Source organism: Apus apus, chromosome 18 (genome assembly GCF_020740795.1).
Source record: "Apus apus isolate bApuApu2 chromosome 18, bApuApu2.pri.cur, whole genome shotgun sequence".
Classification (NCBI taxonomy): Eukaryota; Metazoa; Chordata; class Aves; order Apodiformes; family Apodidae; genus Apus; species Apus apus.
In genome coordinates this window covers 7,871,016-7,884,114 of record NC_067299.1, presented here as the reverse complement: position 1 = coordinate 7,884,114, position 13,099 = coordinate 7,871,016, and the positions used below count along the sequence as shown (strand labels likewise).

General features: G+C 54.4%; 1 protein-coding gene across 3 annotated transcripts in view; it reads left to right on the top strand.

The window, feature by feature from the left end:
* Positions 1–13,099, top strand: part of ATP2A3 (ATPase sarcoplasmic/endoplasmic reticulum Ca2+ transporting 3) — a 119,950-nt gene that overhangs the window by 23,124 nt on the left and 83,727 nt on the right. For all 3 annotated transcript variants that reach the window (XR_007891200.1, XM_051635740.1, XM_051635739.1), the window contains exons 4-9: positions 595–699; positions 1,426–1,564; positions 5,048–5,128; positions 5,485–5,570; positions 6,112–6,576; positions 12,254–12,342. Coding sequence is in view for 2 of the 3 variants with exons in the window: in XM_051635740.1 (XP_051491700.1) it covers positions 595–699; positions 1,426–1,564; positions 5,048–5,128; positions 5,485–5,570; positions 6,112–6,576; positions 12,254–12,342 (965 nt within the window). In the remaining variant the exon portion in view is untranslated. The remainder of the gene's footprint in view (positions 1–594; positions 700–1,425; positions 1,565–5,047; positions 5,129–5,484; positions 5,571–6,111; positions 6,577–12,253; positions 12,343–13,099) is intronic.

Sequence of the window (13,099 nt, the reverse complement as noted above, 5' to 3'; positions counted from 1 at the left end):
ACTTGTGTTGCATCACTTAGCTTCTGCCCAGGAGGAGCTCCTCAGAGGCTGCCCATGCTGCAGATGGTGACCACAGTGGTTGTGCAGCTGTTGGTGGCTTTGTCTGAGAAGCAGGCAGTGCTGCCCAGTCTCCCCACTCATCTACACATGGCCTTGGTCTTTCCATGAGTGTCCTAAACAAAAATAGACAGTTTCCTGTTGCAAATACTCATCCAGGCTTTGCATGACCCTTTGCTGCAGCCCTGCCTATTGGACCCACTAGCATGTTCCAGCAGAAGATGGAGGCACCCAGGTGAAGCACTGGCAGTGGGTTATGGCAAGTCCCCACTTGAACCAAGCTGTGTGGGGCTAACCACCACTCTGGGTTGTCTTGTCTCCAGCAAACACCATATTTTGGTTGGCTCTTTTTTCTGTCTTTCTTAAAATGTTGGTGCTTGTCATGACAACCACATTGTGGTGATAGGATCATAGAATTGTTTGGGTTGGAAGGGACCTTAAAGATCATCTAGTTCCCACCCCTCTCCATGGGCACACTTCCCACTAGACCAGGTTGCTCCAAGCCTCATCCAGCTTGGTTCTTCTCTTGCCTTCCAGATCCTGGCCTGGTTTGAAGAAGGAGAGGAGACCACGACAGCATTCGTGGAGCCCATTGTCATTATCATGATCCTGATTGCCAACGCCGTGGTGGGCGTGTGGCAGGTGAGTCACAACCACCCCTTCCTGCCCTGCAGCTCTCTGCTCCACATGGCTGAGATGCTTCATTTGAAGGTCTGGTTGTTTCTTGTTGTTAGAAACTCAACTCTCAAAGGTTCAGTTTTCGTGTTGGCCATGCTGCCCTGTGCCCCAGTGCAAATGCTCAGCTGTTGGCTGCCTCTTGGCTTGTTCCTTCAATCTTTCTTTGGCAACTTTTCCAGTTTGGAGTTTAGGACCCTCTGCTTACTTGCCATCCAGGCAAACACTGCTTGTCTCCTGGCTGTGGCCAAATGCATTTTCTAAGGGAAGATTATTGTCCTGTCCACCAGCAAGCTGTGGTGCCTGCTGCCCCTCACCTTGCTGAATCCCTCCTGGGGGGAGGAGCAAGCGCCTCAGCCAGTGATGCTCCTCTTCCTGTATAGGTTTGCTTTAAAGCCATTTATTTATCTGAGGTGGAGTTGCTGGGTGGGGAAAAACATATCTGGGTGGGATGTGCTACTTCCAAAAATCAAGCCCAAAGGTCCACGAAGTGGCCTCCAGGACCTGCTGTCATTTAAGGCAGACGGGACCATTTCAGAGCAGCTGAAAAAGACGTGGCACTTGCCCCATCCGTGGTGCAAACGTGGCCAAAGCCAGGGCTGGGGTTTGGATGCTCTTTGCAGCGGATGGGGAAGGAACCTGCCAGCATGAGCAGCCCCCCTGCCAGCAGCTCTGCTCCTCCTCTGCTTGCAGGAGAGGAACGCCGAGAGCGCCATCGAAGCCCTGAAGGAGTATGAGCCTGAGATGGGGAAGGTGATCCGTGCTGACCGCAGCGGGGTGCAGCGGATCCGCGCCCGCGACATCGTCCCCGGGGACATCGTGGAGGTGGCAGGTAGGGTGCCACCCCCCCGGGGCGTGGGGGTGGGATGGGGAGGTGGTGCTGGCCCCTGGGCCTTTGGTGATGAGTACCCTGTGGCGGGAGGGCTCTGCAGTGGCAGGCAGGTGCATCTCCTCCAGAGGCACCGCCACCGAGTCACCGGGTTGTTGTACGCTTGAGGTCTTAGTTTGTCTTTTCAAAATCCAGAGAGCTGAAATTGTTTGGGCCAAAGCTGGGGCTCATCATCCTGCTGAGGCTTCACCCAGAGCATAAGGTGGTAGAGAACAGCAGAGAAGAAATATATATATTAGGACCAGGTTTTGTGTCTCAGGAGGGTTTCCTCATTTCCTAGAAGAACTGGAAGAACTTTCAGTTTTCCACCAAGATTCCCTCTCCCTGGAAGCAGCTCTCCCACACACATCCCCTAGACAAGGCAAGGGTGAAGGGCTGCTGTTGGGAGCCAGGCAAACGCTGCTGGGAGATCCCAACAGTGCAGATGTTGTCCCTAAAATAAGGATTCTTTGCCCAATGATCTTGCATCTGGCTCCAGCTCCTGCTTTAGACAATAGCTGAGCACCAAACAGAGTCCACTCTCATTGCAAAGGCTTCAAAGCAGAGATTGTCACAGTGACCCAATTTGTAGATCTTCAGCAGTGGGCACGGGTCTTGCCTGTGTGGGCAGGTGCCCTTGGGACCTGGGGTCTGCTGCCTGGGGAGGGTGAGGGGCAGAGGGGACCTGCTGTAGGTTGCTTTTGTCTCTCCCATTGGGTTGTCCCCCCCAGCCCTTCTGTGGGGCGGGCAGGGAAGGGTGCCTGGGGGGTGTATCCTCCCTGCCCTGCCAGATGCATTTCAATGATCCCATTTTGTTTGTTCCTTGAACGATCTCTTAAACCTCAAGAGCCACAAAACTAATCCTCTCCTTTCCTCCTCGTGGCCCTGCTGGTGGAAACACTCTGCAATCCCTCCCCGCCCAGCCGGCTCGCCGTTATTTATGTCTTCCAGTTGGGCTTCAGCCGGAGGATGAACAGAAAACTAATGCTGGGAGGATCAAGCAGAGGAATTCTGGCCAGATCCTCAGCTGGCCGAGCTGGCAGGGCTCCCAAACCAGCTCCAGCAGTGCACTCCAGCTGCTGACCTGGCCTTTCATTACATTAACTAATTATTAAATCATTAAATTCTGCCGCCTTTCGCCAGATCAACTCCTTGCTGCCTGCCCCTCGGTGGCCAAATGTGACGTTTGAATGGAACAATCAGCATCATGAATGGGAGGGAAAGAGTGGAGCTCCCCCCCCGCCCCCCGAGGGGTTTGCAAATTATTAGCAAATTAATTAGAAATTTGTGTGTTTAGGAGGTTACAGCAAGTGGTGAGGATGCTGTCAGGCTGCCCAATGGGAAAGTGCATCAGGAGCAATAGCTTGTGCAGTGGACAGGGAGGTGACATGCTGGGGACAGCTCGGGCAGGAGGGTCTGGCTTCCCTTTGCATGTGCAGATGCAATAAATTTGACAGCAGGGAGCAGAAAATCCCCTGCACTAAGACAAGAGGGGAACGACGGTTGGAAGTTGGCAAACCATGCAACCCAGCTGGGTTCTGCCCTTTGGTCACCAGGAGCTGGAGGTGAGACCTCGTGCAGGGCTGAGCTCCAGCTGCGGTGCCATCCTCTGCCTGCCAAAACCCACACAGGTTTTTGGACGAGGAGACTTCTGGTGCTGGGGTGATCAGCGCACGTTCAGTAGCAGCTGCCAGGTCCATCTGTCTGTCTGGTGCTGTGTGAGTTCCTGGGCTTGTCCTGGCTCTGTCTGCCCCCGAGTGGATGCTCCCCCCATGGCTCTGGGGCTAGGCAAGCTCAGCAGCCAGTTTGCAAACCCTCCCTGGCTTCCCTAGGGGAGAGAGGAGCTCCTCACTCCCTCTCCTGTGCTCCAACCTACTTGGGCAGCTCCCAAGGTCTGAGGGAAACATTCTGGGGGGGGCGATCTGTGAGTCTCTGTGCTTAGTACCCCCCAGCTCAGCACCCCCAAAAAGAACAGGTGCGACAGGGAGCGGGGCAGGTCTGGCCAGAGGGCAGATGTTGCACGCCCCATCCCGGAGCCCTGGGATCTGCAGCTGGAAGACATGGCTGGGTGGTGGAGCAGTGCCAGCCCCCCCTCCTGCTGCACTGGGGAGGGGGGGGTTTTACAAGCCCCAGGAGGAAGTGCTCGTTAAAATCTGGGACCAGAGCCGTTCGTTAGCGGCCAAGCCGGCGCGTGGTGTGAGGTGATGTAAGGCCCAGCGGGCCGAGGGCTCTTGCTGCCTCAGTGTTTCCAAAGTGAAGTTGTGTCCAGTCGATAAGGGAGCAGGAGGAATAAACCCAGTGGGAAAAACAGCTTTCAACGGGATTTTGAAGGAAGCACGTGTGCCTCGGTGGGAAGCCATCAGTGGTCAGTTGGTGGAGCTGCTTTCACTCGTAACCACAGACAGGCACAGAAGGTCTTCCAGTGTCAACAACTTTCAGAGGCCCATGGAGCTCTGGAAAAGGGTGAAGAGCAACGCTGGGAAGCTCAGGCTGCTCCAAAATGAGGATGTTTTGGGGTTTTTTGCAGGGAAGAGGCAATAGAGAAGGGTACCTGTCCTCCTGCCAGTCAGGGGACAGGAGGGCTGTGGGTGCTCGTTGCCCCTCTGCTCTGGAGACAGGCTGAGAGAGTTGGGGTTGATCAGCCTGAAGAAGAGAAGACTCTGGGCAGACCTTAGAGAACCTTCCAGTACCTGAAGGACCTCCAGGAAAATTGGAGAGGGACTTCTGACGAAGATGTGGAGTGACAGAGTGACGGGGAATGTTTTCAAACTGAAAGATGGAAGATTTAGTTGAGATCTTAGGAAGAAGTTATTTGCTGAGAGGGTGGTGAGACATTGGCTCAGGCTGCCCAGAGAAGCTGTGGCTGCTCCATCCCTGGAAGTGTTCAAGGGCAGGTTGGAGGGTGCTTGGAGCAACCTGGCCTAGTGGAAGCCACACAAGGGGCTGGTACTAGATGATCTTTAAGGTCCTTTCAACCCAACCCATTCTCATTCTATGAAAATTAAATTCCTTAAGGTCCCCTCCCTGTGCTGTGCTGCCCAGTGTCTGATTGCTACTGGTGCTGCCTCTTTCCAGCTTTCTTTTTTTGACTCGTAACATTATAGATATACAAAATCAAGCTTTAAATGCAGAAAGGAGTTGTCCTGGGGTGGGACCCTGGTTTACCATGGTCTGGACCCCTGGTTGCTGCAGGCTGGGTGCTGCCATCTGCCTACACCTCACAGGGACATAGTGACTCTCAGCAAAACCCAATCCCTGCCTGGAGACCAGGCTGCTCCAATAGAAAACGAGGGGAGGCAGCAGGCACTGAGATGCAAACTGGTGACCCCAAACCTTGGGGCAGATCCTGGCTTTGCTGGCACATTTGGGGTTTGCTGTCCCTTTCCCCGGGGGCGGTGGACACTGCTGGGCCCCCCTGATGGATCTGCTCTGCTTTTGCCCCTGTAGTTGGTGACAAGGTGCCAGCAGACATCCGGATCATCGAAATCCAGTCCACGACGCTGCGGGTCGACCAGTCCATCCTCACAGGTGTGTGTGGGCGTGACGGGGCTGAGGTGGCTGCTGGAGGCAGAGCTTTCCCTCTGCCATCTTCCCAGAGCCAAATTTTGGGGCCAAGTGCTTTGCTGGGACGAGAAATGGGTGGGAGAATGAGATTGAGGGGCCTGGGAAGGTCCCAGCGTCACGACACAGGTTATCTTTCTGCAGCCCTCATCCTCAGAGCACCTCTGCCCAGCTCTGGCATCCATGTGATGGGTGTTTGGATGCTTTGGTGGCAACGTGCTGCTTTCTAAAGCTGTGGGGGTTGCCCTGCAGGCCCATAACAGAGTTGAGTGGAGGCTGGAGAGGAAAGGCAGGTGGTTCATCTCCCCCTCTTGTCTCGGCAGGGGAGTCTGTCTCGGTGATCAAACATGCTGACCCCATCCCTGACCCCCGGGCTGTCAACCAGGACAAGAAGAACATGCTTTTCTCCGTAAGTCCCTTATGCCTGTCCTCACCTCTCCTACGTTCTTGCAAAGAGCCATCAAGTGAAGAAGCTGATGGACATGGGAGGTCTCCAAGCAGTGACAGGGAGTGCATGCATTTGAGAGACCAGAATCCATAAAAACAGCCCCAAACCCATAAAAGTGAGGACTTGCTTCCAGGAGATTTCATTTGGGCAGTGGCACATGAGGTCCTTAAATGCCTTGGGCAATCTCAGATGGTTTTCTATCAAGTACAATGTGTTACAGACAGGGAGAAGGTTTGTGGTTGAGCCTGGAGGTATTTCAGGTTTGGGTTTCCTCCTTGCTCATGCTCCTCTCAGACAGAAGTCAAGTCCTCGAGGGGCAAGAGAGCTCTCAGGAGGGATCTCCTGCTGCTTTAGGTTGGGTTTATATAAAATCCCAGGTGGTCTCATTTTCCCTTTAACCAAGATCTCATGTTCTCCTTCCACAACAAGCAACCCATATCCCCTCACAGTCTGAGAGCTTTCATGCCCGCAGACCCACTCTGGCCCCTTTCTTCCCTCCCAGGGCACCAACATCGCCGCCGGGAAGGCCGTAGGGGTGGTGATCGCGACAGGGTTGTACACCGAGATCGGGAAGATCCGCAACCAGATGGTGGAGACAGAGCCTGAGAAAACCCCCTTGCAGCAGAAGCTGGACGAGTTCAGCCAGCAGCTCTCCAAAGTCATCTTCCTGGTGTGCATCGCCGTCTGGGTCATCAACGTCAGCCACTTCAGCGACCCCGTCCACGGGGGCTCCTGGTTTCGAGGGGCCATCTACTACTTCAAGATTTCGGTGGCGCTGGCGGTGGCTGCCATTCCTGAGGGCCTCCCTGCTGTCATCACCACCTGCCTGGCCCTGGGCACGCGCCGCATGGCCAAGAAGAACGCCATCGTCCGGAGCCTGCCCTCGGTGGAGACCCTGGGCTGCACCTCCGTCATCTGCTCCGACAAGACCGGCACGCTCACCACCAACCAGATGTCTGTCTGCCGGGTGAGTGCCGGGAGTGTTTTGGGTTTTTTTGGGGTGCAGGGGGGATGCTTGGGAAGCCCCCAGCACCCTGCACTGCCCCATCCCCACCCTGGGGTGATGGGCTTTGCTGTCCTCACCAGACTTGTTTCGTATTGGCAGTTTGAAGGTGGGCATGGGAGGTGGTTTGTAGGAAGCCCTGAGCTTCCTCGCTGCCTGACCCGGGGTGAGGAGGTTTATGGCTTCTCTTGGCCTGGCTGTGATCACAAAACTCACTTCTATGAGCACAGGAGTTGGGAGGTGCCATGTTGCAGACTTACTTCAGGGCTCCCTCTCCAGAGAACGTTTGTTCCTGCTGGTACATGGCATTGAGTTCCTGGAGGTGCCAGTGCCATCAGCCTCCTCTGCTCTCTTACCCGTTGTTCCCTTGTTTTTAACCAAACCACTGAGAAATCCTGCACTATGCAAAATTACAAAGTCTGGACCTGTCAGGCCAGCACTTGAAGGTTCAGTGCAACGTGTGGGTCCAGCTGTCCTGGATGAGATCATGCAGAAATCCGGGGCTTAAGAGAAGATGTCTGTGACCTGGTGAACTTTGGTTACCCACCCTCACCCTGCTGCAAGGTCTGGCACCACAGTTGGGTGCAGCTGGGCTTGGACTGAAAAATGCTTCTGCTGGAGGGAGCCCTGGGGTGGTTTGGTGAAGAGAGGGAAAGTCTTGGTCTACCAGAGAGCTTTGCTCCTGCATGTGTGGCCGTATGGAGAGGTGACTTGTTAGGAAATCCTGGACCATCCCAGCACTTCTCAGTTTTCCCATTTATCCAAAAGTCTCAGGAAAGCTTTTTTTTTTTTCATCACTTTGGCGTGTTGGTTTTATAGGAGAACCTTGGAAAATGTGTTGCTGTAGGGGAAAAAAGGACCTGGCCACCATCCCTCCTCTCTGACACTTGGGTAGAGTGGTGGGAAGCCATGACTGTGCTGCAAGCTCGCCACGGGCTTTGGCCACTGGTTTGTTCAGCACAACCTGCAGATGACTGGAAATGTCTGACATTTCTGCCCTGTAAATGATTGAAGATGAGACACGGCTGGAGCGAGGAGGCAGCGACCAAGCTGTTCACGTCTCACATGAGGAGGAGGTTCCCACCACCCCATTTTCTGCCCTGGTGATGCAGGGTGGTGAGTGCAGGGTGACCCGAGTATCTGGGTCTCTGGAGCTCTGCAGAGTGCAGACGGAGAGGCAGGACATGAGCGTGCCTTTCCCAGATGACATTTACTGGAGGATCTGCTCCTTGAGCTTGGGCAGAAGTGCCATCACCTCCTGCAGTGGGGCGTGGTCAGAGGGGCACGATTAGTGATGCTGGGACAGGAGGAGGGCAGGAAGGGGACAGAGTGTGACAGTGGCACACGAGAGGGTTTCCCATTGACCATCACTTGCAGGCTGGACTCAACAACTTTGCGAACAAATGAAAAAAAATTCACCTCCAAATTCCACGTACCCTCCACCCCGCTTCCCAACAACCCCTTTCCTATATCCCTCTGGTTCACTTGGCTGGTTCCTGATTCCCAGGGTGTGATGCAGAGAGCCAGGCTGGCCTGGGGACATCCAGCCCTGCTGTTGGTGTGGAATGGGCAGGGATTCCCGGCGTGTCACGGATGGTGCCGGCGGCACCGGGAGCGGCACCGGGTCAATATTTGCACTGGGCGGCCGGCGGCGTGTCCAGGATCTTCCTCCTGCACCCAGCAGCCAGCTCAGCTGCTGGGGGGAAGGAAAGCCAGGAAAGCCACAAAAGCCTATTGATAACTGGGAAAAAATGTATTAATCGAGTGTGATTTAATTAGCTGGCATTTAATTTGGGGGAGCGCAGCTGCTCGGCTGCTGGTGTGGCCACGGAGGGACACCCTGCAGGGCAAGGCTTGTCCTTCCATCTGGCTGCAGGTCTCTGGAGCTGTGAAGTGGCTCTGGAGAGGCTTCCACTGGGTTTAAAACCCTCTGCTGGTTCTGAAGGGCTGCACCATCAGCTCTGGGTCCTGCTTAGTGGCCAGGAGTTGTGGCCAGGCTGCCAGCTGAGCCAGCTCAGAGGGATGTGTATGGACACTGTGGTCAGCATGGGTGAAGTGATGTCCCTCAGATGCTGGTGGCCATTAAGTGCCCACCAAAGGGTTTGGGTGGGTGTTAAGTGCCCACAGCAGGGCTCTGTGTGGGGGAGCCTTGTCCATCTGGGGCAGCCAAGGCTTTGGTGCTTTTGCTCTGGCCTCAAGTCCACCAGAGGTTACAGCTGCACAGTAAACCCACTTAGTGAATCAGATTAAAACTGGGGTTGATGTCGCTCACCATATGGTCAATTGGGGGTCTCCAAGACCACCACCTCACCCAGCCCATGGTGTGGAGTCACCAGGGACAACCTTCTCCCAACCATTAAATAACCATGCAGCCAGGAGCAATGGGGTGCTGGCAGGGGGAGAAGGGGCAGAGAGGCTTTGCAGCTCTGCTCTTGCACATTTAAATCACTCTCCTGAAACTTGCAGCAACCTTCTGTGCACCGTAACTTCATTTCCCAGGAGCAGGAGAGTGTGTTTGGAAGTCAGGCCCTGCAGTGGAGATGTGATTGTGGCCACGTGGGCTTGAAGGGGGAGCTGGAAGGGGGAGATGGTCATGCCCCGTGGCCATCGAGGTTTGGCTGTCCCTGAGATGGCTGGTTTTTTGGGAAACAAGAGCAGGAAGGGGTTTATTTTCTATAAGCCCTGTGGCAGAGCCTGGATGTGCAAACACCCATCCCTGGTGCAGCTGTTTGCTTTCCAGTCCCCGGGGTGCTGTGCCTTGCTGTGCCAGTTTGGTCTGTCTAAAGCAGTCCCTGAGCAAGGGCAGACCTTGCTGGGGCTTCCCCAGGGGCTGGGGCTGAGCTGTGCCAGCTGCCAGTGGGTGCCCCTCAGCTGGGGCTGTTTCCAGCACAGGAGGAAAATGCTGCTGATCCGTGGGCTGATGGATGGGGAAATGACTGGTGGTTACAGCCTCTTACTGTTCCAGACAGCGATTCTCTCTCGCCTGCCTTTTGATGGGTAGTTTTTTTAAAGATATGAAAAATTCAGAAATGTGGAGATGTAGCCTTCCTGTCTCTCCCCCCTGCCAGCCTGCAGCCAGGGATTGTGCGTCCATGAGTACCCTTTTGCTTTCTAAAACTACACACTGGGGTACAGTGCCAGGGTCAGGGGAGAGCCACGGGGCAGGAGGAGTGATGGTTGAAACCCTTTTGGAGCAGGGTGCACTGGTCAGAAGCACATAGTAACCTTGGCTGTTGCATTAAACCCCCCAACCACCAGCATGGTTTTAGGAGCGTTAAGGGGCAGGGGGTGAGGAGGGGGCATCTGGGGGGTGCTGGCTGGGGTCCCTCTGCTAGATTCAGGAGCTGGTGTTCCCCGTGGCCATGCAGGGGGTCAGGCAGCCCCTCTGCAACCCTCTCCCTTCAGCAGCCTCCCCACACCACCCAGCCCAGCGCTCAGCTTTGCCACCTCCTCCTGTCGCTCCTGCCATGATTTTTTCATCTTTTTTTTGAGACGGAAACCTGACTTTACCCTCTTTACAGATTAAGGCACTGCTATTTCCTCCAGACTGTTTCCACTGCCTGCAAACCTACCCCCTTTCCCAGCCTGGCAACCCGCCGAGACACCACACCAAGAAGAAACCTGCCAACACCTTTGCAATGCCCCGGCCGCCCCCTCGCAAGCTGGGAGCAGGCAGGAAATCTGATATAACCTCTGGTTGCTGTGGGTTACCCAGCACCTTTTTTTAAATAGGCATGGAAAAATAAAGAGCCTAGGGTGATTTTTTTTGCTATTTATTTTTTTTTTTCCTTGTTGTTTTTTGTTTAATAAGAAAGTTGCTGTCGTGGAAGCGGTGATTGTTTTGTAGCTGTGAGAGTGGAAAACAAACAGGCCCCTTTCAGATTTTTTAATAAGTAGGAGTTGGGTTGGCATTTCTGAGCACAGGAGCCCATTTTCTGAAGAGACTGGGAGGTTATGGCTCCCTGGAAGGAGATGAGGGATGCTCACCCTTTGATGGTCCCTTCTGGTGGCACAGGAGCCTCTGCTTTGTGACCTTTCAGCCACACTTCACCTCCATTCCTGGAGTCCATCTTCTTGGGACAATTCAGTGACTGAAGGAGACACGGTGTATTTTGGCTTTCCTAATTGAAGTCCTACATGTGTCAGTGTTTGCAGCTCCTGCCAGAGGAGTTCAGTGCCTCAAAGAGAGGCTGGGTTATCCTGAGTCTTTTCTGCAAACCTTTGGCTCGTGATTTTCTCTGAAACCCTTCAGAAATGGGCTCTGGGAAAGGAGCTGAGGGCAAATGGAATATCTGCAGTTAACTGTGAAGCTACAGGGAGGTTGCTTTGGGCTCAGAAGTATTTACACAGGAGACATACCCTTTGAACCTCCTGCTTTGATTTGCCCAAACCTGTAAAATACAGAGTTGAGAAAGCCTGCTGAGGTGTCCTGGTGCTAAACCTGCCATAAAAATGCTTACCCAAACTTGACCTTTTTTCCTTGGCATGTCCTTAAGCTTGCACACAGGGATACTGGGCTGCATGGGAAGGTCTCACACCTACCAGCCAACATGGCTGCACTGGTATCGTTAGCAATAATTAATAATAATAGTGAATTAACCTCTTGTACCAACCTCTGGATGGTACCCTGAGGTGCATCTCTGGTGTTGAGTGATGCCTCCTGATTTCTCCTGGGGAACATTTCAAACGAACAGAGGAAAATAAAGAGGGTAAACAAATCATTTGAGACAGGGTAGAGAAGGATGGTTGCTCCTGCACCCGCTTTTTGGAGCCGTCAAGCAGGTCTGTAGAGCTGAGGGCTTCTCTTCCCTGCAGCCATCCTCCCTCCTGGCTGCTCCTCGCAGGCGCCTGCAGCCAGGGAAGCTCATTCGTCAAGCCAATTGTATTTATTTATTTATTATGTTCCTTTTTGGCTTCAAGTGAGGGTCATAAATAATGATTAAGCAGAAACGAACGTCGCCAAACTGTCGCCCTGGCCCGGGCTGGGCACTGCTCTTCCTACCATGGGAGGTGCAACAAGGGGTGGGCTGTGCAAGGTTGGGGGGGAGAGCTTGGGGAAAAAAGGGGATATTTACTGTGTTTTCTTTTTTGGTTTTGTTGTTTTCACTATAGCAGCAAGAGAGAAACTGGAAGGAGTTTGAAAAGCAAAAAAATCGCTAAAAATAGAGTGTGTGGGACTTTTAAGGCTCCCCAGGGCTTTATTACTGAGCTGTCAGTGCCCAGAGCTGAGCTGTGATCCCAGTAACAGCCAAGGGGAGCTAGGGGCTGAGAGCTGGCTGGAAAAGGGTGGCCGGGGCAGCTGGGCAGATCCCACCCCATGGAGGTTTGCCAGGGCAGCCAGGGCAGGAGGGGAAACAGGGACCAGTCTCTTTCTCTGCTCCAAGAAAAACGCAGGCAGCTCCTTAGGAACTGGCTCAGCATCGCTTGTCTCCGATGGAAAAAAAGAGCTGGAGGAGGCAAACATGAAAAAGGCAGAGAGGAGCTGGAAGGATTCAGGGGCAGCCAGGAGTGATGGGCTGAGCCTGGTGCCAGCAGGGCTGTGGCTGGGATGGTCCCTGCTGGAGGGTCTCCAGCCTGGGCACGTGGGTTGTACCCAAAAGTCGCTTCCTAATGACTCTGTCTCCATCTTTTCCCCTCACAGATGTTCATTATGGAGAAGGTGGAGGGCACCCAGTGCAGCCTGCACGAGTTCAGCATCACTGGCTCCACCTATGCCCCCGAGGGACAGATGTGAGTGTGGGTCCCCTCTGCTCCCCGGGTGACACTGCAAGTGCAGGCAGGGGGAGGTGGGAGGGTTGAGCTCATGGCCACAGCTGGGGGACCCCAGGCTCACCCTGCTGGGTTTCCCACACCAGTTGGCAGCCCCTCTGTACCCAACAGAGACACCCACCAGGCACTGGTTTTTGGCCACGTTGGGCTGGTGAGCGTCGTGTGGCTGCCCTTGGCTTTCAGTGGGAGCCAGGGCAGAACGTTTCACTGTCCCTCATTGCTGGCTCCTGCCTGACACAACGTAGGGGACATGTCCCCAGCTCTGCCTGCTGCCCTCCCTCTGCTCAGCAAAGGGCTCTGACACACTTAGCTCTCCCTTCCTTTGCAATCCCAGTAAAATGAGCCCACTTTTCAACTGGAGAGGATGGCAAGTGTGGGAATGGTGATGAGCAAGACCTTCCACGCTGTGTGCTTGTTGTCTACGTCTCTGAAGCCTGCACAGTTTCACTGTTGGCCAACAACTATTGCCCCCACCAAAAGCAGGACCTGGGGGTGTGCAGAGGGACTTCCCCACGGCTGCAAACCCTGGCAGGATGTGCTCTCTGAGCCTCACGTGCTCAGCAGGGATGGCTGAGGTGGTTTCTGTGCCCAGGCCATGATGCTGACATCATGTCAGGACACATTTTGGGGGAGACATGGACTTTGCTGGGCTCAGCCCAAGGGTAGGGTGTAGGAGCCAGGGGCTTTTCCCTGCTACATTAGTATGTAGGTGGGGTTT